The sequence below is a fragment of the Rutilus rutilus genome, assembly GCF_951802725.1.
Source record: "Rutilus rutilus genome assembly, chromosome: 18".
Taxonomy (NCBI): domain Eukaryota; kingdom Metazoa; phylum Chordata; class Actinopteri; order Cypriniformes; family Leuciscidae; genus Rutilus; species Rutilus rutilus.
Genome location: NC_140231.1, coordinates 31,068,221 through 31,090,605, shown reverse-complemented (window position 1 = coordinate 31,090,605; position 22,385 = coordinate 31,068,221). Strand labels below are relative to the sequence as shown.

Here is a 22,385-nt window from a genome sequence, read left to right as displayed (position 1 = left end):
ACTAAATACTTGAAATCGTTTAAGTTGTGGGCCCTGAATCTATAATCTATGGAAGTTTAACGTTTTGAATGGAATTATGGAAATAAATAAGCTTTTCCATTATATTCAAATTTTTTGGAAAGGGTCTATAGTCCAAATCTTATGCTTGGAATAGAATGCTATGTATCAGTGTTGATAATGTTAATCCATTCCATTTTCAATAGATGGCTAGTGAATGGCTCAAAGAGGGCAGGGTCAAGCTTAACCTAAGGGTCATGGGTATAGAATACAGCAATCGCACGGCTAGTGCCAGTTTCACAGGTACGTCCAGCTATGTTGGGCAGATCTTCTTCTGATGTTCAGTTAAAGTGTATTCTAATACAAGTACAAATAATTATTAGTTAGCAAAGAGTATACTTTCAAGTATCCACCTTTTCATATGTTTGTAGTGAGCATTTCTCAGGAAAGTGACATGAAGCAACTGTACCCAAAAGAAGATGACCTTGTGCTGCTTTGGCTGCCGGACAACACTGGGGCGTATGCTCACGATGAACCAAATTTCCATGAACCACATCCTCATTTCGGCTGTGTGTCCCGGTCCATTGTTTCCAGAGGTTCAGGTGTGGGACTTGTACACAATCCTTAATGATATAGCACATTTATGTGCACTGTCTCATTACTCTGTCTTTCCTCAGGTTCCATGTCAATCCTAAACCTGACTATTCAGACCTTTGGTAATGTGTCTTCGGTGAATGCCCAACCTGTGCGCTGTGAAGTTATTGGATCTTTGATCAGCATATTCCGGGAGTTTCGTGCACTATGTTTGCTGCGAAATGGACCAATGTTGCGCCCTGTTCTTGTTCCACATGTGTCTTATTTCACACATACTCTGCATAGCCCACCGGACCTGGACGCATCAGTGAGTTTGGGTTTATCTGAAGCAGTGGTGGTTCCTAATCTTACAGCATTGCACATTTTTTATGTGTCCTTTTATTTAATACACCTGATTCAAATCATCACTTCTTTAGTAGAGATCTCCATGAACTGAACTGGGTGTGTCAGATAAAGGCGGCAAATAGTTGTATGCATTTTCTTCCAAATTTTCATACTACTTTACTATGTATTGGGCCAAAATGCAACCCTAGACAACTATTCTTGAGCTTTAGTACCTTTAGAGTGATCCATGTGCAAGTCCAATAGGTGAAATCTAATAGGTTGATTATGTTCTAACATTCCTTTTATAATGTGCTCTGTCTTTCCTCTCTTTCTCTTTGTATTCCAGGAGTACAACAGGGACCAGGCAAGAGCAATATCCTGTGGTCTTGCCATGATAAATAGACCGCAGAAGACCCCAAAATTTCTCCTTATTCATGGTCCTCCAGGAACTGGAAAGAGTAAAACCATTGGTGGCTTGTTGTACGAACTACTGTCTTCGGTATTTATAGTTTATCCCTGTGCATGCTCACAAGGACACCTTAATCATACTGCAACTTTCAAGGTTCATATTTGCTGAGTGTGTTTTGTGTGTGTGTGTGTGTGGTTATCTGGTTAGGGTAATAACAGTGCTGCTTCTGTGGGGAACCTTCACTCCAAGACTCGACGGACACGTGTTCTTCTCTGTGCACCCTCTAACGCTGCCATCGATAGTCTGATGAAGAAAGTCATTGTGATCTTTAAAGAAAAATGCAGAAACATCAACGCTCCTCAAGGTTTCCAAGCTTGCACATGCATTGAAAAAAAGCATGCATGCCATATTCTGTCACATTAAAGCATATGACACAACACTTTTGTGTACAGGTAACTGTGGTGACATAAACCTGGTAAGATTGGGAAATGAAAGAACCATCTCGAAATCACTAAAACCTTTCAGCCTCGACCACCAGACTAAAGCTAGAGCACGTGAGAGACAAATTTATTCATTAACACCACCTGCATATGCATAAACTCTTGAATTATAATTTGATAAGCTGTGTGTGTGTGTGTCTGTGTGTAGAGCGAGCCCTGCAAACTGCAGAAGCTGACGTACAAAGGCAGAAGGAGCAACTGGACCAGACTATTGACAATCTCTCCCAGCGATGTGCAAAGACACCAAAGGATTCTGCTGATGTAATGCATCCTCCACGGAATTATTATTATGCAAATGTCTAAAAGACAAAGAATATAGACTATGTTCTGAATGAAATGATAGCGTACTGATTCATGCACTTTTATTTTAATGCGGTCTTAAATTTCTGTAACCTCATGGGTTGAATGACAGTTCAAGAAGTTGATGGAGAGGAAGCGGCAGTTTCTGAAAGAGAGAGAAGGACTGAGTCGGCAGATGAAAGAGGTAAATAATCACACTATTTAACATTCATCTTTCACAATACTTATTCTCAGTATTGCTACAAGTAAACAAATCTCTTGTATTTTTCTTAGAGTCGCAGTAGGAGACAAGAGAGTCAAGCATTTGTGCTGCAGAATGCTAATGTGATCTGCTGCACGCTCAGCACCAGTGGAAGTATCGTCCTCGAGAATGCTTTCCGTCGACTGGGACATGAACCATTTAACTGTGTCATCATCGATGAGGTGCTAAAATCTCTTATAGTTTGTGGTTCCATTTAAATGTGTTTTTTCCGTTGTTGTTCGTTTTTATTTGGTTCAAGTACTAAATTAATTTGAGTCTAAATACTCTTACCATCTATTGACATCTCCAATGAAGTGAATCTCTTACCGTTTGTTCAACAAAACAATCAAGACTATATCGTTTTTAATATCAAACGTTTTATTTGGCTTTTGTCATGGTGCATATTTATCATTGTTAATTTACTGAATATAAAGTTTATATCATTATAAACATACTAATACTCCTAACCAATACCATTCATAGCCATTTTGTTTGTCTTTGCACATTTGTAGGCTAGTCAGGCTAAAGAAACTGAGACGCTGATTCCCATGCTTTACCGAAGTCCTTCCATAATCCTCGTTGGTGATCCCAACCAGCTTCCGCCAACCGTTGTCTCCCAGGTAACCCACCATATTAGCTGCATAGCATTTGTATTACCAGCATACAAATTTAAACCCATACTTTTTTTTATTATTTTTTATTATGGCATTTAATATAAATGGCAGTAAATAAATCTAATAACTTTTGTTAATTTGGTCTTTGCATTTTGTGCAAGATATGAAAACCTGTGTGTGTGTGTGTGTTTTTGAACAGAAAGCAAAGGAGTTTGGCTATGATCAGTCTCTTATGGCAAGGTTATGCAAAAATCTTCATCCATCAAACCCACAACTCTCTCCCATCGTCCTCCTCAGCGTGCAGTACCGCATGCACCCTGACATCTGTGAATTCCCCTCCAAGTACATCTACAACAGTGCTCTTATTAATGACCGGTATGCACACATGACACTTTATTTTTTTATTTTTGGGGGGAAAATTTACACTCGAGGCATTTGTTAGGGAGGGAGAGAGATAAGAATGCTCTGAAATCAGACTCCTCACCATGTTTATGATGTGTAGGAAGGGGCAGTGCAGGCAGCATTATGAGGAGCAGTGGATTATGACCGAGTCTGAGCTTAAACTCCTAAGGTCACTGAGAGGGCCGTGCTCGTGGTGAGTGCTCAACACAATGAGCTGCTAACTGCAAACTAAACCGGGACCCTTGCAGACCTCAAGAAACGTGATCCAGCGACATGGATGTTGCCATCCTATTTGCGTGTGACTCCCGCCTATTCATGCTGAGAATACAATGAAGAAAGCAACATAAGTCACAGATAAAAGGTGTATTCATTCACAAAGAGCGACGTGAAAAGGCACTCCAGTTATTCTCATGCTTTATCAAAGGTGAAGTGTGCTGCACAAAATGTAGAAACCAATCCTGTCGACTTGCGGACACTCAATCCTTTTGTGGACACGCAGGGTGTCTCTCACTTATTTGCCACAGATTCAATTTCGATTGAACTGTGATATTGCGACGCAACCGATATTGCGAAGTTGTAGACATAGGATTATTCAGTATAACTATGTCTATAATAGAGGTCTACTTTTTCATTTTTCAAACATTTAATTTTTTTGCGTTTTTAAAATCTTGTTTGTAAATGAAAAATATAAACACTTTTCGCTAACAATATTAATTAATCACAAAGAGTAAATAATTTAGTTGTGCCAAAAACCTCTTTTGGGCTCTAATTTGGGCATCTGATTTGTGTACTTTTTGTCCCACAGCGAGACCGCCCAGAAACGCTGTTCCTTCAGCTGGCCCTTCAAGCCCTACAAAGTGTTCGACGTGACGGATGGGAGAGAGAGGAAGGAGAGAGAGTAAGAAATAGAGGACTGTGGGTGTGGGACTTTACTGCCTCTTGTGTCTCTGTCTGAACACTTAACTTACTGCGTTTCTCCATTGGTCAGTTCATTTACCAACCCCAAAGAGGTCAGTTTGGTCTTGCTGCTGTTGAAGCTGCTGGGCGAGAAGCAGTCAGTGCGAGTGGGTGTCATAACGCCCTACAACGCCCAGAAACAACGGATACTGGACGCCATTAGGAGTTCAGGCATCAACAAGCAACTTCAGTGAGTGCGAATTTTCTTAAGAAAAAAAGTTGGTTATTGGTTGGTTGGTTATAAAACTTTTAATTATTTATTGTGGCACGCTGTAGTAAAATGAGTCTTTAATTTTTGTACAATGAAATGTTTAACACTAGAACTACCAAGGCAGTCATTTTGACTGGTTTAAAATTTTGCAATGTAATAACTTTGTTGAAACAAAACCCATGTGACTATAGGACCCTGACTTTTCCTAAATGTGTCTATATTTTATTCTATCATTGTTATTTTATTAATTACAAGACACAAAAGAGTTTTGAGTATTTCTACCTTGAATGGCCATAACAGTCATAACTGACCGTATGCATACAATTTTCATTTGTAATTTTACAGCATGATATTTTTGCTCACTAAAACAAATATTGGTTACTAAAGTAGTTTATTATATTTTCATATTCTTTTCCCGTGACGGTCAGATTGACATTTTGGGGCATATGCGTTTCAGATGTGCCCATAAAGGTTTTACCTAAGCATTGAAATGCATATTGGCGACGTTGGTTGTATTCTAATATCCAAGGATGAATACATTTGTTTTCATTTTACAAAGAAAATAATAGAAAATTTAGCACTTTTTCGACTTTGTATCTGTAATTACAATAGCTGTTCTGTGGTTGTCGATTAACTAATACATTTTCACATACATTAGAATTAAAATGTAGTGTTCTAATGTTTATTATTACCTATCCTAACCTTACAGATCCGTTTATTCTTAGATTTGATATAGCTTATTGAAATGATATGCAAATAATGTACGAGCGTTCAGAATGACTGCTATGGCCATTATAGTAGTATATGGCCATTATATAGAATTACTGTTAAATATACTCTTGAAAATATATACTTGTTGTTGTATTATAACATGTGTAACTGTCTTTTAGGGTGGAAGTAGATACTGTCGATGGCTTTCAGGGCCGAGAAATGGACTGCGTCATTGTGTCTTGTGTGAGAGCCAGCAGTGAAATGGGTTCCATCGGGTAAGTGTGTGTGTGTGTAATATCATTGTGACCTACAGAAATCATTCATGTTGCAATCTTTGAACCAGAAACATTTCTTTCTTAAGGTTTGTTGGAAATCGGCAGAGGATGAACGTAACCATTACCAGAGCCAGATTTAGTCTCTTCATACTGGGACATCTGCGCACACTCAGGGTAACGTACAGATTTATACACTGGCTTGTCTTGACCCACCCGAAGAGGTGCTGTTGTGTGCTTTTTAATGATGTTTTAATGAAATCAAGGCATTTCTGCAGGAACAAAGGGATTGGAGAGAGTTGATTGAGGACGCTGGGAGACGGGAAACTATAATCAAAACCATGCAAAGAGATTTCGAAAGTGATGTCAAGAAGATTCTCAAACGTGATCCGCCGACTCGCAGTCTCTCTCATCCCCCTGTTGGGCGATCAAGCACTGTGACCTCTACGGTTATGCGATCAAGCACTGTGACCTCACCTGTTTTGCAGTCTCCAATAGAAATGGACCCTGCGCCACACTCCAGCCGTGACATGAGCAGCGTTCAGGCACAGCAGCCTATGCCACGTCTAATACCTTTGGAGTGCCCTAAAAATCCACGGGTAAATGACAGGCCCAAAGACCCACGGTTTCCAGAGCGGCAGCCAATCAGAGAACAGGGACAGGGCAGGCGGGGCTTACCAGCGCCACGCCTCCCAACGCACAGAGCTAATTCATACGACGCTGACTCTCAAAGTACCGGCCAATCTTCCAGACACTCTTCAAAACACCGCGGTTCCCCACCGCCAAGACGACACAGGAGATAAATTCATTATCCCTGTTTTTATTTTTCATTAAAGTTTAACCGCAATCCATTGAGAGAGATGTTTTTCCTCATGTCCTCTTCTCCATGTTTTGAAAGCTCACAAAAGGGTCTGTGTTAACTCTTTCTCAGGCATAGGCAATTAGCTTGATGAATTAGTTTGATGGCAGTGCTTGCCTAATCTTGGACTCTTCCAAATCATCCTTTGCTGCTAAACACACACATTGAATATATCTATTTTATTCATGAAAAGGGATGTTTTGTTCCCTACAACAGATTTTGTTTTTTTTGGGCCTTGTGCTTGTCTTCCAAAAAAATAATAATTATGCAATAATTGCACTTTCTTAAGATGTTGGACTTGCTCAAAAATAACCAGTTTTGGTGTATCATTCTGTATAGTTTGTCACTTATTTGAATGTCGCTTTGATTTAAGGTTTGTTGCAGGGATGCAAGTGTGTTGTGCATGAATGCAGTGTAATTTGTGTTTCACTGGTTGTTTTATACTGACTTTTAACATACTGCATGTGGGGAGTAGGTCTTTTCAGTTAAACCTGGATTATATTTGATTGAGCCAATTCTTAGAATAGATTGTACAGGTAATTTTGATAACCGTAATTATTTAGTAGTTAAAGAAGGCCAAGAACAGAACCAGGGGAAAAATGTCTTCCTTTACATTTTAATTTCAAATGTAAAATGTCATGTTTAAGTTGTAAATTAGTGACGTTTGAAATTGTACAGTTTAAGTATGCTAGCCATATACCTGGAGACTGAGAGATCGACCCGCTACTGTGGTGTTTTTCTTGAGTTTTATCTTTTGTGTGACCAGTTTTACAAAAGTGTACGAAGAGGTCTTTGTTTTGTACGAATGCACTTTTTGTAGACAGGAAATTAAAAAGTTCCTTTTTTTTGTATTTACATTTGGATATTTTTATTTTATTATTACTTGGTATAAATGACAATCACTGCACCAATTGATTTCTGAAGCACTGCAACTATTCTTGATAAACTGCTTGTTAGTGATGTGAGTGATCCACTAAATCATACCATGGTAGGCTAGTCTATTCCCCCCCCCCCCCCACTGGGAATACATAGCTATTCTTTAAATATATTGAAATAATGGATGAATAGAATACTATGGTAAATGAAAATGTTGATTGTTGATCAATCATGAATGTATCGACCCCACTCTCACTCCCCTCAGGTCTTTTTAATATTTATCTTGTTTGTCTGTGTGTGCTTTATTGAAGTAATAAGCCAGTCGCAGCTATGGTTTTATTTTACAGTAGTTAAATGACTAGTGCATGGTTTCCAGTGCCTTACTCCATAAGACAACATGCACATATTTTTACATGCAATAGTAATATTATTAATATCAAACAACAGTAAGTCTGCCACAAACTTTTCACGTGCGATTCGTCTAAATCGAGTCTGGGTATACATGGGCTGTCGATTTACAAGGTTAAATTGTCACACAAGACACGCAAATAAGCTTTATTTACTTAATGTAATTTGAAGCAATTCTTTGTACTATTAACTTTCCCGCCGTCGAAAGTCTATGGTTTGAAACAGCCAAGCGCGCGACACGAAGACTGACATGATTTGGCGCGAGTTTCTGAGGTGAGGCACTTTTACTTCACTAAATTAAATTAGCCTACTTGTATTCTGTTACTATAACGTTAAGACTAATTAGTTTGTGAAAAATTACGTTTGTTATCGAGTCTATTCATGTCATGTTACACAGACATCCCAAGTCTCCATTGATATATTGATGTCGTTTGTTTTTGCAGACAGCTTATATTTTACATATTCATAATTAATATTTCTCCCCTGCGTAGTTTTGAACCCACAAAGGCAACCTCAGGTGAGAATCCCTTTTTAAATTGAAGGTAACACCACGGTAAAACGTGCAGTGTCTCTTTCACCACTAGGGGGCGTAACGCTTCTAGGTTTACACCGCTTTGTCATGCCCCAGTTTTAAGCCCAAACAACTCTATATATTACGCTTTTTAAAGGTCTGTGTAGGCCCACAAAGTGCTCACAAACCTCATGTAGAAAGCTTTACAGATTTCTGCAGCACAATATATACATCCCCAATGTCAAACCTTCATAGAACAAATAGGTCAGTTGTATTCAGTCTTGTGGAATTTTGTTGCATTAGTGTTTTGTGGTGAAGGTATTATGGTGGAACCTGTTGGTCAGAGAGAATCATATAGTGTTCCACTTGTGTGTTTAAAAAGAGGTGGAGGTTTATGATGTGATTCTGACTCTGAAAGCTTTCCAGAATTGTTTGCAGGATATGACCGACTCATCATCATCTTTTTAATCGTGTTTCTACCTGAAGGTGGTCAGAAGGAAGCTTTGGACTCATAAGGAACCATTTTGGTATTGATATTCTGAGAAAGCAGGTAATCAGTGCTCGCTGACTAAGGTAAAAGCTTGATCCTCCCAGGTCAGGTGTAAGACACTTTGCTACTGTGACGTGACGCAGCATTTTTCTCTCGTCAAGAGAGATGCCGGGTCAGCAAGGCCTCTGGAATCTTGCTTTTGTTGTAATTTTACATTATTGGTGCAGCATCCCGTTTGTTGTCTCACTGGCTCGGGTGTCATTTTCAGATATTTCATAAAGCCAGATGACCGCACAGACCAAAGTAAATATGAAATTCTCTCTGGATTCCTCTACGACTGTTATATAAGACGCAATAGAAGATTTTATTGGGTCACTGTTATCATGTTTTAATATACTGGATGAAATAATAAAACTCACAATTTTAAAAGATGAAAATCATATTACTACATACGGTTTAGGTATAGTCGCAATATTATAATGAAGTGAATTTTATTTGTCGGTTTAAATGCATGTAAAAAATGTTGTCATGTCCAAGATGCTGCACTAATTTGTAAAATGATAAACTAACAATTAATTAAGAACAAAAATGTAATAATTGATAAGTTTTTACTGTTTCCTCAATATCACTTTCCATAATACTCTTATGATGTGACCACACCATTAGTTTTTTGTAAAATAATTTTAACTAGCAAAAGCCATTTCCTCAATGGCATTATCCTACAGGAAGTGACATAATTTTGGAGAGAAAATGATCTTGTGTGTGTGTGTGTGTGCGTTGTTACAAAATGCAAAGAAATGACCGACACAGAAACAATTCAAACGTGGCCAAGTAACAGTCACATTTACTGTAATGTTTACAGTGTCATAAAATTTCATTCAGTTCTTTTAGTTTTGTAAATCTGTTAACCATAAAGTTTAGTGTAATAAACCCCATCCTGTACATCTCAGTAGTAGTTTGCCATTTAATAAATTCTGCTTGGTACATCTAGTGCGTAAATTCATCCTCTGTAATACCCGACTGTAAAGTGTACAGTGTAAACTCTACGTTATAGATTCTTGTACTATAATAGCTTTGTGCGCTGTAAAGTTTACAGTGTATATAATAAAACCTTTCTGCCTCTTGAGTAGATCCAAACCAAAAATATTCTCTACCAAAAATAGTCAAATAATGTGGGTTTATAATAATTCCATTTGATTAGATATCTTTTTTGTGTCCTGAATACTTCGTAAATATCAATGATCTCTAACTGTGGCGACAAACATTCCTATGACAACCAGCAGTACAGTGCCTAAAATCTTAATAGTCAAATATCACAATAATATTCATACTCTTTGCTTTTTAGCGAATAACAGTGAGCGCTCGTTACATACATCTGAATGTTACAAACTGCAGCGAGGGAGAGTAAAAAAAAAAACGTGAAGCCGGACCTTTCCTGTCTTTCTGCAGTCTCGGGTCACTGTGAGGACACGCCCCCTACATTGAGCCAATCAGAGTGAAGGAAGTGGGGTAAGTATTGATTTTCGCAGCTATTGCACAAGAAACTTGTTGATTTTGTGTGTGTGTGTGTGTGTGTTTTTGGTATTACTCGTCCTCAGCGTATACGTGAGGCGCACATTTTGAGTTCCATTGATTTGCAGCTCTAACAGAGTCTCTTTGTTTGTCGTTCTGCCCCTGTAGAGGGCGATGGGAGAAGCAGGAGTCTCTCGGGAGTCTCTCCGGAGTCTCTCAGGAGGCGGTGGAGCTCAGCAGGGTGGCGAGGAGCGGGCAGAGCAGAAGTGCCAGGCTCAGAGAGAGAGAGCTGGCACGGTTGCACTTTTTGCCTCCTTCGCAGCGCGACTGTTGGCACAAAACACCCTTAAAGTCGGGCGGACAGCTGCAGCGCTGATTCTGAACACACGTCCCCCCGTTCTGGCACAAGAGTAACTCCTCGTCACACACGTTCGCTGTGGAGAACATAGAGGAAAGGTTCATGTACAACATTCCCAATCTTTGCTCTTTTTTTCTTTCTTTTTTTTTTTTTACATAATTATGCAAATACACACTGTGAAAACAGTAATATTGTGAGATATTATTGCAATCGAAAGTAAGTGTCTTTTATTATAATATGATTTAAAGTGTAATTTATTCCTGTGATCAGAGCTGAATTTTCAGCATCATTCCTCCAGTCTTCAGTGTCACATGATCCTTCAGAAATCATTCTAATATGATGATTTGATGCTCAAGGAACATTTCAAACAATGTTGAAAACTGTTTTTGCTACTTAATATTTTTGTGGGATCTGTGATGCACTAGCATTCAAAAGTTAATCATTTTATTAAGATGCATTCAATTGATCAAAAGTGGCAGTAAAGACACTGCAAAAGATTTCTTTCAAATAAATGCTGGTCTTTTTAACTTTCTGTTCATCAAAAGAATCCTGAAGAAAAAAAAAAAATCATGGTTTCCGCAAAAATCCGAAACAGCACAACTGTTTTCAACATTGATAATAATCAGAAATGTTTCTTGAGCAGCAAATCATCATATTAGACTGATTTCTGAAGGATCATGTGACACTGAAGACTGGAGTAATGATGCTGAAAATACAGCTGATCACAGGAATAAATTACATTTTAATATATTCAAAGTTATTTTAAATTGCAATATTTCACAATCACTGTTTTTACTGAATTTTTGATCAAATAAATGCAGCCTTGGTGAGCAGAAGAGACTTCTTTCAGAAACACTTTTTATTGGTAGTGTAGTCTCTCTCTCTCTATCTCACACACACACACACGATAATTTTCTTGGTGGCTTGTATCTGTGTCATATTTAACATGGGAGTCCGGTGTCATTAAAAAGCCACAACGTGTCGCAGGAGTCTGGGTACTAATGAGACCAGGTGCTACACACCTGACCCCAAACTGTCTCAGCAGTGAACAATGAGTGTGTGTGAGAGAGAGAGAGAAAGTACAGAAAATGATAAAGAGGAGCATGACTATTGCTATGTTCTGAATAACATACTGCCATATAATTTTTCAGATTTTTCTCATTTGCCTGGAATACCTGGGATGACCTACTACTACAATACGACCCGAGCGCACAGTGCTGAGCACCGTTTCCCAGAATGCAACACCATTAATTCATCACACTGTAAATGAAAGGTTAAGCTGAGGGTAAGAAATATCAGTTGTAGTTTCAATCTCTTGACTCATTTTACACATAATTAAAGTAAAAATGCTAAATAATGAAGAGGATATGGAAGTAAACATGCATGTGATCAGATCATGTGACACTTGGGTTCTTCTGGAGGTAAAAATCCCATTCATTTTCTCCACAGGGGAATTGATTCTGAATAATAACTCATAAACCTGTAAAGACAGACGAACTGTGAGCAACGAAGTTGTTAATCGATTGTATATGCTTTTGTTGAAGCCATCAGCCTGGATTATATAAAATAAAATGAACATATTTAACAGTGGGATTCCAGATGAAAAACTACATTACCCATAATTCTGCAAAGAAATCTCCATCAATCAGAGAATCGAAACAAATTGCACAAAATGATGTGTAAATATGATACGTATCAGTTTTAAATTTATCGATCATTTTTAATGTGTGTAATTCACAATGCTTCATGGGATTGTAGTTCTTTCACTCATTAAATCCATGAAGTCTTGTACCTTTGTCTTTTTGCCTGATTTTCTAATATATTTTTTTGCTTCAAATCAAAGTGTGTAATGATGTGATTCACCTCATAGCTGGTTGGTTTGGTTGATGGCTTATAACTCCCTAATGAAGACTTTTGAAAAAAAAAAAATCCTATGGGAAAATTACTTCCGGAAGCAAGGCCGCTGAAAAAGTGGGCGGCCACTAATGCACTCTATTATTCCTGTTTAATATTAATGCACTCTATTACTACTTGAAGTCATTACAGGAATGCATTCGGTTTCAAATACTCATTTTTTGAAGAAATAGTAGGCAGTGTATAGTGTATACGGCACAGAATTAAGTTTGCCATTCTGACCATTTCCTATAAAAAAAGACTGTAAGTGAAGGGTTAAATGGGCATCTTTTTTTCTTTCTTTTTTTGCATTGCTGAAATGGTCACACTAAATAAAACTCGGTGTAGAAACAGTTTTAACTCAGAAATTGCTAGTAAATCTTAATATTAATTACAAAGAAAACAGCAAGAAACCCATTGAATTTTTAAATAGAAAGCCTGAAATATTATTTTCTTGTAAAACATCACCTAACAGTCTTTGTTTTGTTTACAAATTACGTTTTTACAGCGCATGATATTTTATAAATGTAATACAAAAAGCTCTAAAAGAGTCCAAACCATGTGAAAACTTTCATTAACCAATCATATTTAAATATTATTAACCAAACAGCTTATCCAGTGCATTTACTAGAACCAGTAAATACTGGCTGCATGCAGATCCACTTAACCCTAAAACAAAACACATCTATTTGAAGAAAATGACTAATCCAGCTCCGGAAGTGTGTCCCTAATGGATTCTCCCCTGTTCTGTCTCCTCACAGAGCTAGCGGTTCTGGCCGTGGGCCAGTTTCATCTTAAAGATGGATCACAGGGAAAACGCTGTGCGCAGGGGTTCTAAAATCACCATGGGAATCCAGGTACAAATGTGATCATTACCCCACAAACCAGTTTCCAATAAACAAAGGGCTTCTTAGAATGTGCAGATAGCAGGAATACAAACCCATTATACACCAGTATAATCTATTGTGATAATAGGTCAGCCTCCTGTTAAATCAGACCAATCCCGCCCTCTTCATTATGAGACCACACCCCTTTTTTGTGCAACACAACTTGACACCAATTCCAATGTTTGAATCATAAGCCTTACAATTTTTTTGTCACTACACTCTTAAAGCATAACTCTCGCCAAAATGCAACCTAGGGTCTTTTTGTGAATCTACCCGAGGCAAACTTTCGCCACTTTTTCGTTTTCGGTCAAATTGCCTTTTGAATGGGAGTGCTTGGGGCACGACTATGATAGCATCGAAATCGCTATTTTAAAAACACTAAGAAGGCTCAACACAACATGAAACTGTGCTGGAAGTATCACCAGGGGCTCTACACATGAACTCCAGCATTGAGAACATTGTTTGTGTACACAGAGTTTACTAAAAAGAGAGATTTTGAACAACTCACTGTAGCTGTGTGTCCGCCGCCATTTTGACAGTCATAAATAGTCGATCTCCGAATGCGAATGAGCTGACTCTGAATTTTAGTATTGCTTCTTATATGAGGATCCTTTTTCAAATACAAGGTCAATATTGATTTTCATTAACGACAAAACAACAAATTATCCGTGAATTTATATGGAACTAAGCTTTAGGAGCTTTCCATCATTACTCTCCTCCCTGTTACGTTGCATTCGGAGATCGACTAGTTTTGACTGTCAAAATGCCGGCAGACACACAGAGACAGTGAGTTGTTCAAAACCTTTATTTATAGTGAACTCTGTGTACACAAACAATGTTCTCACTGCTGGAGTTCATGTGTAGAGCCCCTGCTGATACTTCCAGCAAAGTTTCATGTTGTGTCGAGCCTTCTTAGTGTTTTTAAAATAGCGATTTTTGATGCTATCATAGTCGTGCCCCAAGCGCTCCCATTCACAAGGCAATTTGACCGAAATAAAAATACGGTATAATTGGCGTTTCCGTTCTAATTATGCTTTTACACGAAAGTTTGCCTCGGGTAGATTCACAAAAGACCCCTAGGCTGCATTTTGGCGAGAGTTACCCTTTAAAAATAAACATTTTACATTCATTTAGCAGACACTTTTATCCAAAGTGAAATGAGAACAGTAGAAGCAGTGAAACTAACAGTAGGACACCAATATGCAAGTGCTATGACCCTTCCCAGTTTAATCTAACGGTGTACATGTGCTTTTTTTTAGAACCTTAAACCTTAAATAAAGGTTCCAAAAGTTTGGTAACACTTTTATTTCGATCAATCAATCTACTAGCTAACTTTGCAACTACATGTCAACTAACAATTAGAGTGCTTAATATCTGCTAACACTTTATTTTGTAACTTTGCAACTACATGTCAACTGATTCTACTAACCCGACCCTAACCTAACAGTCTACTAATACTCTAATGAGAGTTAGAGTGTGAAAGTGGTCTATCGAAATAAAGTAACCAGAGGTTTTTGCAGCAATGCCATAAAATAAAAAAATTTTGTTCCCCAAAGAACCGTCAAGTCACCTTAAGTTATATAGCGCTTTTAACAATATAGATTGTTTCAAAGCAGCTTTACAGTGATGATAGGAAATTAAAGTAACAGAGATTGTTTAGGCTTTACAGCAGCTCTAGAATAAAGTTATTGTCCAGCTTAAGTTCGTTTTGATTGATTCACTTCCGCCGCAACGATCATTAGTTATTAACTTAGAGGCCGCTTAACACGACACCGTTCTAACAGAAAACCCTTAACGCGATCCGGCCGCTCATTTGCACAAAACAGTGTTTGGTGGCTCGAGAACGCAAACCATGAAATAGGTTCCAAGGTACAAGCCTTGAAAAATTTATAAGAGCTTCCTGTTCTTAAAAGAACCATTTGTTTTTATTAGTGTGAAAAACATTTTAATAATCTAAAGCCTTTTTTTTCCACTATGAAGAACCATCTGTGCAATGGAAAGATTCCACACTCTACAATATAAAGGTTCTTTATTGACATCTGTGGTTCCACAAAGAATTTTTAACATCCATAGAATCTTTTTATTACACAAAAAAAGGTTCAAAGTAGTGGAAAAAAAGGTTAGTTGGGGAACAAAATGGTTCTTCTATGGCATTGCTGAGAAATCCCTCTTTTGGAACCTTTATTTTTAAGAGAGATGGATGTTAGAGGTATTTTTAAGAGAGATGGATGCCATTAAAGAAGCTTTATTAAAAGTGCAGCCCAGTGGTCAAATGTGCAACAATAATCACTTCCGTTTGTGAGGGTTCTGCAATACCAGGACATCTTTTACACTGCAAAGATGGCACAGAAGCCGCATCTCAAGCAGCATATACACTGTAAAAAAATATTATTGGTTTAACTTAAACTCAAACTCAACAGAAACTCAAAATATTATGCTGTCTGAACCACATAAATTATCCAAGTTGATTTGACAAAAGAAAAAATGTGATAACAAATCAGGATTTACAGTGACTGGTTTGCATGGTTGACCCCTGATGGTTGGCGTAACTACACCACTAAAGCATCTTTCTCATTTCTCGGCCATTCGGAAGTTGAATTAACTCTGCTTTAACTCCACAGTTTAAAGACTAATGACTGCAAGCTAGAAGTAGTAATAATTTAAACTGTTACTTTTATTTCAGATGGCTTTAGGAAACTAAAGTTCTGTGCCAATTAATATCTGATTTAAACCTGAAATTGGCCGAGGAGAATGGAAAGGCGACTGCACACTTTGACATTGATTTGTTAATTAGATGGGAGAGCTGAATGAAGTCTGATTGGGGAAGGTACTTACGGAAACAGCCCGGTTTCCAATAGTAACCGGGGAGACATTCATCACATTTGACTCCGGTCGAGCCCTCTTTACACTGACAGAAGCCGGTGCCGTTACAGCGGTCGTGCACCGAACCCATCGTATTACAGTTACACTCTGAAAAGAAATAGAGAGAGTTAGTCACAGGAAAAGGGCTGATCTTGTACAGCTTATTTCTGAAAACTTGTTAAGACTAATTGTTGAGTGTCAAAATGGCTTGATAGTTTTAGTTGATCGGCAGGTTTAATTCAATTCACCACCCAAGTTTGTTTGCTCTGAATTAATATTTGCGTGCATATGGCATGCACTTGTGGCCATCATATTTATTTATAAAAATGTAATCTTAGTGCATGCTTAAGCTGTGTTTGCATTTTCTGTAGTTGCTTTTTGTATTTAGAAAATAAGCTAAAAATAAGCATGCTATTATTTTTTAATTTTTTTAGCAATAATATGTCAGAAAGTGTTTAGTTAAATGCACATGATTGGCACCATAATTTCATAATTACCAGTAGGAAACTCTTGTTGAAGATTTCTTATAACTATAAATACCAATTTGCTTCTGAGTTTTTCCGTTTTAATTGTGAATGTTGATGTGATGTTTAACGAAGAACAGTGACAAAGTGTGCCAGAAAACATTCGTTCAGCTGGTTTATGAGGAGACGGACTTGATCAAACTGCATAATTATCCCAATCCCAAATAACTCCCAGAACCCAGAAACAAGTTTAGCACCTCAGGTTCCATCAACCTCAAGTCAATGGGTTTTTGAACTGGTTTTTGATTAAATGCCTGAAATAAGGTCAAGCTCAAGATATTGTCACATTTCATTTCTACAACATAAAATACCAGTAATACCCCCTTGTGTGTGTGTGTGTTTTCTTTTTTTTTTCTCAAAGCTTTTACTTGTCTTGGAAAAGGCGGTTGTTATCAAGTGTCTAAATGGGACTACAGAGGTTTTCGGGACATTAAACGTCATCAGCCGAACAGGTAAACTAATCTACTCACTAGTTTGCTTTCACAGCTTTGCAAACTCAAAGCTGTTGACGTAGTGTAACAGCGCAGCTCTTCTGGGTTGTACGTCAGAACGTAGGCTCACTATTGGCCAGCATCACACACATGACCAGCGTCGGCCAATAGTTAGCCTACGTTCTGACGTACAACCCAGAAGCGCTGCGCTGTAACACTACGTCAACTCACTCAGGCCCACACAGAAGAAAATGAAGAGTTGAATAAAGTCGTTATTTTTGTTTTTTTTGCGCTCAAAAAGAATTCTCGTCGCTTGATAAACTTAAGGTTGAGCCACTGTAGTCACTTGGACTATTTTAACGATGTCTTTACGAACTTTTCTGGGCCGGCAGATGAAATTACCCAGTAGCCTATGATGAAGGAGTGAGACAGCTCTCAGATTTCATCAAAAATATCTTAATTTGTGTTCCGAAGATGAACGAAAGTCTTACGGGGTTGGAACAACATGAGGGCGAGTGATTACTGACAGAATTTACATTTTTGGGTGAACTAACCCTTTAAGGCTTCAAAATCCCAAACATGTACAAGTCCAAAACATGTAAGAATCATGAACTTTTGTTGGTTATTCAACAAAAGTTGAATAACTTTTAGGTTATTCTCTGCAAAATCCAAAAGCCAATGGAAAAATCCCACTGGGTTTTTGTCAAGGGAATCAGGGTGATGCTAATTTTCGGGTTGGCCTACAAAAATACATCTTCACTGCAGCACTCTATTGCATTGCTAATATATTAGCATATTATTAATTTATAACTATTGTTAATCACACAATTTTTGGTAACACTTTACAATAAGGTTCCATTAGTTAATCCATTAACTATCATTACATTTGTTACAGTATTTATTGATATTTGTTAACGTTAGGAAATTAAAATACAACTGTTCATTTTAGTTCATATTAGACACAATTTTTTATTTTAATAATACATTAGTAAATGTTAAAGATTAATACATGCTTTAGAAGTAGCCTATTTTTCATTGTTAATGAATGCAGTTAAATGCAGTTTACACATTCTAATGTATTATGGCTCTATTATAGTCATCTGTAAATTATGTTTTATTATTTTTAGAATCTATCCGCTGATATTTTGATACACAAATCGGCTTGCAGCCAACTCCTGAAAATAGACACAATAGACTCAGTGCTATTGTGAGCTCAGGATGAGGTAAATGTTCTCCTCGTGGAGATCCTGGTGTTGACCCTGTGCCATGTTGGCACCTGGCACACACCCGATGAGGGCGAGCTGATTTGTGCTGACTTCCCAGCACGCTTTCATTTACCCCGCGCCCTGCCTCCTCGTGTGGCAGATGGACTCTCTTCTCCGTCCTGGTACTCTCAGCGTCCGCTTGGAAGCAGAGCTGCTGATTTAAGAGCTGTGACATCCGGGTTTATTTCTGGAAGTTTATTTGAAGACCGCTGGGAAACTCTAATATGACGCTCCCAGGAAGATAATGTTACAGTTTAACTTCGTTGACTGTGGCGTACAGTGCATTTTCTCTTTCTTCCCTCATTCAGTTGTCTTTGTATTTCTTTCTCCTGATTACATCCCTAAGTATTTTTCTCCAATATGTCTTTTTTGTTTCAATTAGAGGCATTTCCTGGCTCTGTTTGCTGGAAGATGTTTTTGAATGTTGTTGGATTTCCCTGATGCACACTTCAGTGAAGTCCACTCTGAGTCTCTTTAAAGATTTACTCTTTACTCCTGGTATTTAGATGCGTTTTGGTCGATCGGATCACAGGTAGTCGAGCGAGACACATTCCCATTCACACCTGGTGTTTTAATCCGTCTCTTTTGTCCACTTTTCAACAACTCCGGTCCTGAATTCTTCCAGGGGAGGGTCTATGGGAGGGGTAAATGTATGGCCTTTTTCAGATATTTAGATATAATGGGCGAAATAAGCTCACGCAAATTTACATATGAATGTGCCTGGAGACGACGGAACAACATACGGAGAGCATCAGCTTTCGTTTCAGCTCTGACAGCCTCAAGGCCACGTCGAACGCAGTGAGTGCGTCTTAGAGAAAGGTACATTTTTCGTCTTCAAACCAAACTTGCGTTTTCGACTACCTCTGGAAGTGTTTGAAAGTGAATAAGCTCAAAACGTTTTAGACCCTGTTTACACCTGTATTTAGTGTTGTCTGCTTCTAATCCAATCGACCAAAATGCATCTTATTACCAGGTGTGCTGGAGTATTTTTTTGCTAAATTGCTTTTAGTTAGCCTGGTAATACCAAACTCTGCTACTTCACTTTGCTTCGTAGACAGAGTCTGGAAGGGCATAATTGAAAAGCGTTTTCTTTCTCGCGGGGGGGCGCTTGTCTGAAGTTTAAAATCATTGGTTACCCGTAAGCCAATCACATAACGTTTGGTTATGACGTGTGTTATGCGCAGGCTCAGCCGCATCTAACTTCCACTGTAAACACATGTATGATGCGAAAACAAAACCATCGAGCGAAATACCGGAGTGAACATGGCTGTGAACGACTTTTGCAGATTATGTGAAGTAAATCTACGCATCCACGGTACAATCGGCGTCTACGTCACGGCTCTCAGCCCGCCCTCTGTTCGTTGATTGGCCGGCTGTTTTGAGGCCGGAGGAAAACGGGGAGAAAGGTCGCTATCTCAGACTGAGTACAGAAGCGAACTGAAATTGAGCGGAAGTACGAAGTCTGACGTAGTCAGGCTAGCTTTTAGTGTCTAAAACTGGGAAAAAAGTAAACCATCAAAGACTGTCCTCCTCAGCTTTACAGTCTTAGTAGAGTCATAAATATTGTAATTTTGTATATTATAATTGTAAATATTGTAATTTCTTCAAGGATGGCTGACTTCGCAGTAGATGACAATGAATGGCTGCTGCTTTGCAAATATATTAAGGTGATTTACAACAGCTAACAGGCCCGGCTCCAGATATGAGATGAAAGGTGGGCCAAGTGATGTTCCAGGTGGGCCGGGTGTATTTTTATATATATATATATATATATATATATATTTTTTTTTTTTACCGCTTAACAGATCCTGTATCAAGTAACTTTAGATTTGATAAAAACAGGGGGGACAGGTCTTTTAAAATAACTATTTACATCACTATACCATTTACAACAGCAGCTTTTTGCTCATTTTAGAAAACTGTTACAAACTAAAAATGTACATTTTATCTGACATGCTGTTTTTCTTGAGAATTATTCTCACGTCTGTTAATGTAGTGTAACATTACAGATTTTTGGCCATTGTTATTTTTGACACTTTTATTTTTACATTCTTATGTATATTTAGAATGTATTTTTATTTTTTTTTTAACCACACAACAGATCTTGTATCAGTTTAGTAACTTTAGATTTGAGGAAAACGGGGCAGGTCTTGAAAAAGAGCTACTTACATCACTATAATTTACAACATTAGCTTTCTATTCATTTTAGAGAATTCTGTTACAAACTCACCCATGTCCAGTTCATGTGTTATTGCTTTTTCATGAGCTAAAAACACAAGGTTTTCCTTTCGGAACAAGAAATCTGTGCATGTTGTGTTTTATTAGGCTACAGAGTGTGGTGGTGGTAACTCTTGATTACAAGTCATCATGAAGATTCAAACTTCGCAGGGAGTTTGATTGACAGGCGATCTGACCAATAATCCGCCATCTGCGTCCGACAAAGCAGTCAGGAGAGTTAGTAGATTAATGTTGGAGGATTTGAACTTGAATAACGGCGTGTACTGATCGAAGTGATGATCGGTTCACCAGCAGCTTTAACTGAGGCTCTACAGCAATCTGTCAGGCACATTTAAGAGCCACAAAACGGTATTTATTTTTTAAATTGCGTTAAAAAATGACCAAATTTGAAAGTTGAGACTTTGTTTCATATTAAAAGTAACCTGCTCTGTCCTGTCTGTCAGCGCATTGTCAGTGTCCTCTCTGCTCCGCGATGTATGTTTCACTGCATAAGAACATGGTGTGTGGCGTGAGAGCAGCGATTGAGTATTGAAGATTGAACAATTTTGTGATTGGCTGTTATGTGGTGTGGGGCCAAGGTGGGCCAAGCTTCTGATTGGGTGGGCCAGGCCCACCCTGGCCCCCCCGAGGAGCCGGGCCTGACAGCTAATAGCTGGGCCCACTGAAATAAGTTATATTTTCCCCAAATTCTGTTCCATTTCGTGATTTGATTATTTGTACAGCCCTACTTTTCCGCTGAATTACGTGACATTTTACGCTGTACTGTAAATTCCATTTTTATGACTGGATGCCGTGAGTCCGTTTGCGTCTTCAGCGTTGAAAATCACAGGTGCCTATTATAGTCAGCTATTGTAAAGCTAATTGACTAATTGCTTAATGAAAATTAATTAATTATTTGTAAGATACCAAGCATACATCATATAGTTTGTATAAATGTTATATAGGTGCATTCATTCATGCTCGTCTCAGCTTTCGTCAGGTTGTCCATTGTTTGTGTTTGAGGATTTGTGTATTTGAGACAAAAATATGAGTAGATAATTCAGACGTAGGAGTTTATCACGTGCAGCGATTCAATATTGTATTTTTAGTTTGATCAAAGAACAGTATGATTTACATTACGCATTTGTCAGATGTTTTTATCCAAAGCAACTTACATTGCATTCAACATATACATTTTCTCTGGGAATGGAAGCCATGACCTTGGCGTCGCTAGTGCCATGCTCTACTGTGTGAGCCAGTGACATCATCTAATCGTCTATTTTGCCTCTCTAAGATTCATGCTCAAATGCATGCACAGTATTCTAGTTGTAAAAATGCACACTTTTACTCACCGACACACACGTTCTCGTCATCGGGCTCCGCAGAGCTGTTTTTGAAGAAGCCCATGCGACAGTGCTCGCAGTTCTGACCACGCGTGTTGTGTTTGCAGCTCACACACGTCACTATGTTCAGGAAGTCGATGTAACTGCAGCGATTCGAGTGTCCGTTGCATTCACAATCTGAGAGGGAGAGAGAAAAAGGTCAGCAACTCTAGATTAAAGTACACTCTAAAAACGTATTTTTAATTACTTGGGTTAAAATAACCCAACATTAGGTCGGTGCTATATCAACCCACCACTGGGTTAGCTGTTGGGTCGTTTTTTAACCCAACTTTTTTAAGTGAGTAAAGAAGGGTTAAAAGAGAGAAGAGTAAAGAAATGTGCTGGTTTTTAAGAATGTCGTTCAAGTTCAAGGTGTTG

At 38.3% G+C, this 22,385-nt stretch overlaps 2 protein-coding genes across 4 annotated transcripts in view; one reads left to right on the top strand and one right to left on the bottom strand.

Moving 5' to 3' along the window:
- setx (senataxin) overlaps positions 1-7,246 on the top strand; it is a 37,307-nt gene extending 30,061 nt beyond the window's left edge. The window contains exons 10-25 of the mRNA XM_084388290.1: positions 204-300; positions 429-599; positions 675-898; positions 1,262-1,414; positions 1,532-1,688; positions 1,777-1,878; positions 1,973-2,085; positions 2,237-2,308; positions 2,398-2,547; positions 2,878-2,985; positions 3,179-3,354; positions 4,187-4,279; positions 4,370-4,528; positions 5,440-5,535; positions 5,622-5,709; positions 5,811-7,246. Of these exons, the coding sequence (XP_084244416.1) occupies positions 204-300; positions 429-599; positions 675-898; positions 1,262-1,414; positions 1,532-1,688; positions 1,777-1,878; positions 1,973-2,085; positions 2,237-2,308; positions 2,398-2,547; positions 2,878-2,985; positions 3,179-3,354; positions 4,187-4,279; positions 4,370-4,528; positions 5,440-5,535; positions 5,622-5,709; positions 5,811-6,335 (2,484 nt within the window). The 3' untranslated portion in view covers positions 6,336-7,246. The remainder of the gene's footprint in view (positions 1-203; positions 301-428; positions 600-674; positions 899-1,261; positions 1,415-1,531; positions 1,689-1,776; positions 1,879-1,972; positions 2,086-2,236; positions 2,309-2,397; positions 2,548-2,877; positions 2,986-3,178; positions 3,355-4,186; positions 4,280-4,369; positions 4,529-5,439; positions 5,536-5,621; positions 5,710-5,810) is intronic.
- Positions 7,247-9,488: 2,242 nt separating this feature from the next.
- The window catches only part of ntng2b (netrin g2b), a 68,823-nt gene continuing 55,926 nt past the window's right edge, over positions 9,489-22,385 (bottom strand). For all 3 annotated transcript variants that reach the window (XM_084387090.1, XM_084387091.1, XM_084387089.1), the window contains 3 exons: positions 21,978-22,145; positions 16,162-16,296; positions 9,489-10,622 (listed from right to left, as the gene is read on the bottom strand). In XM_084387090.1, the coding sequence (XP_084243216.1) occupies positions 10,405-10,622; positions 16,162-16,296; positions 21,978-22,145 (521 nt within the window). In that variant the 3' untranslated portion in view covers positions 9,489-10,404. The remainder of the gene's footprint in view (positions 10,623-16,161; positions 16,297-21,977; positions 22,146-22,385) is intronic.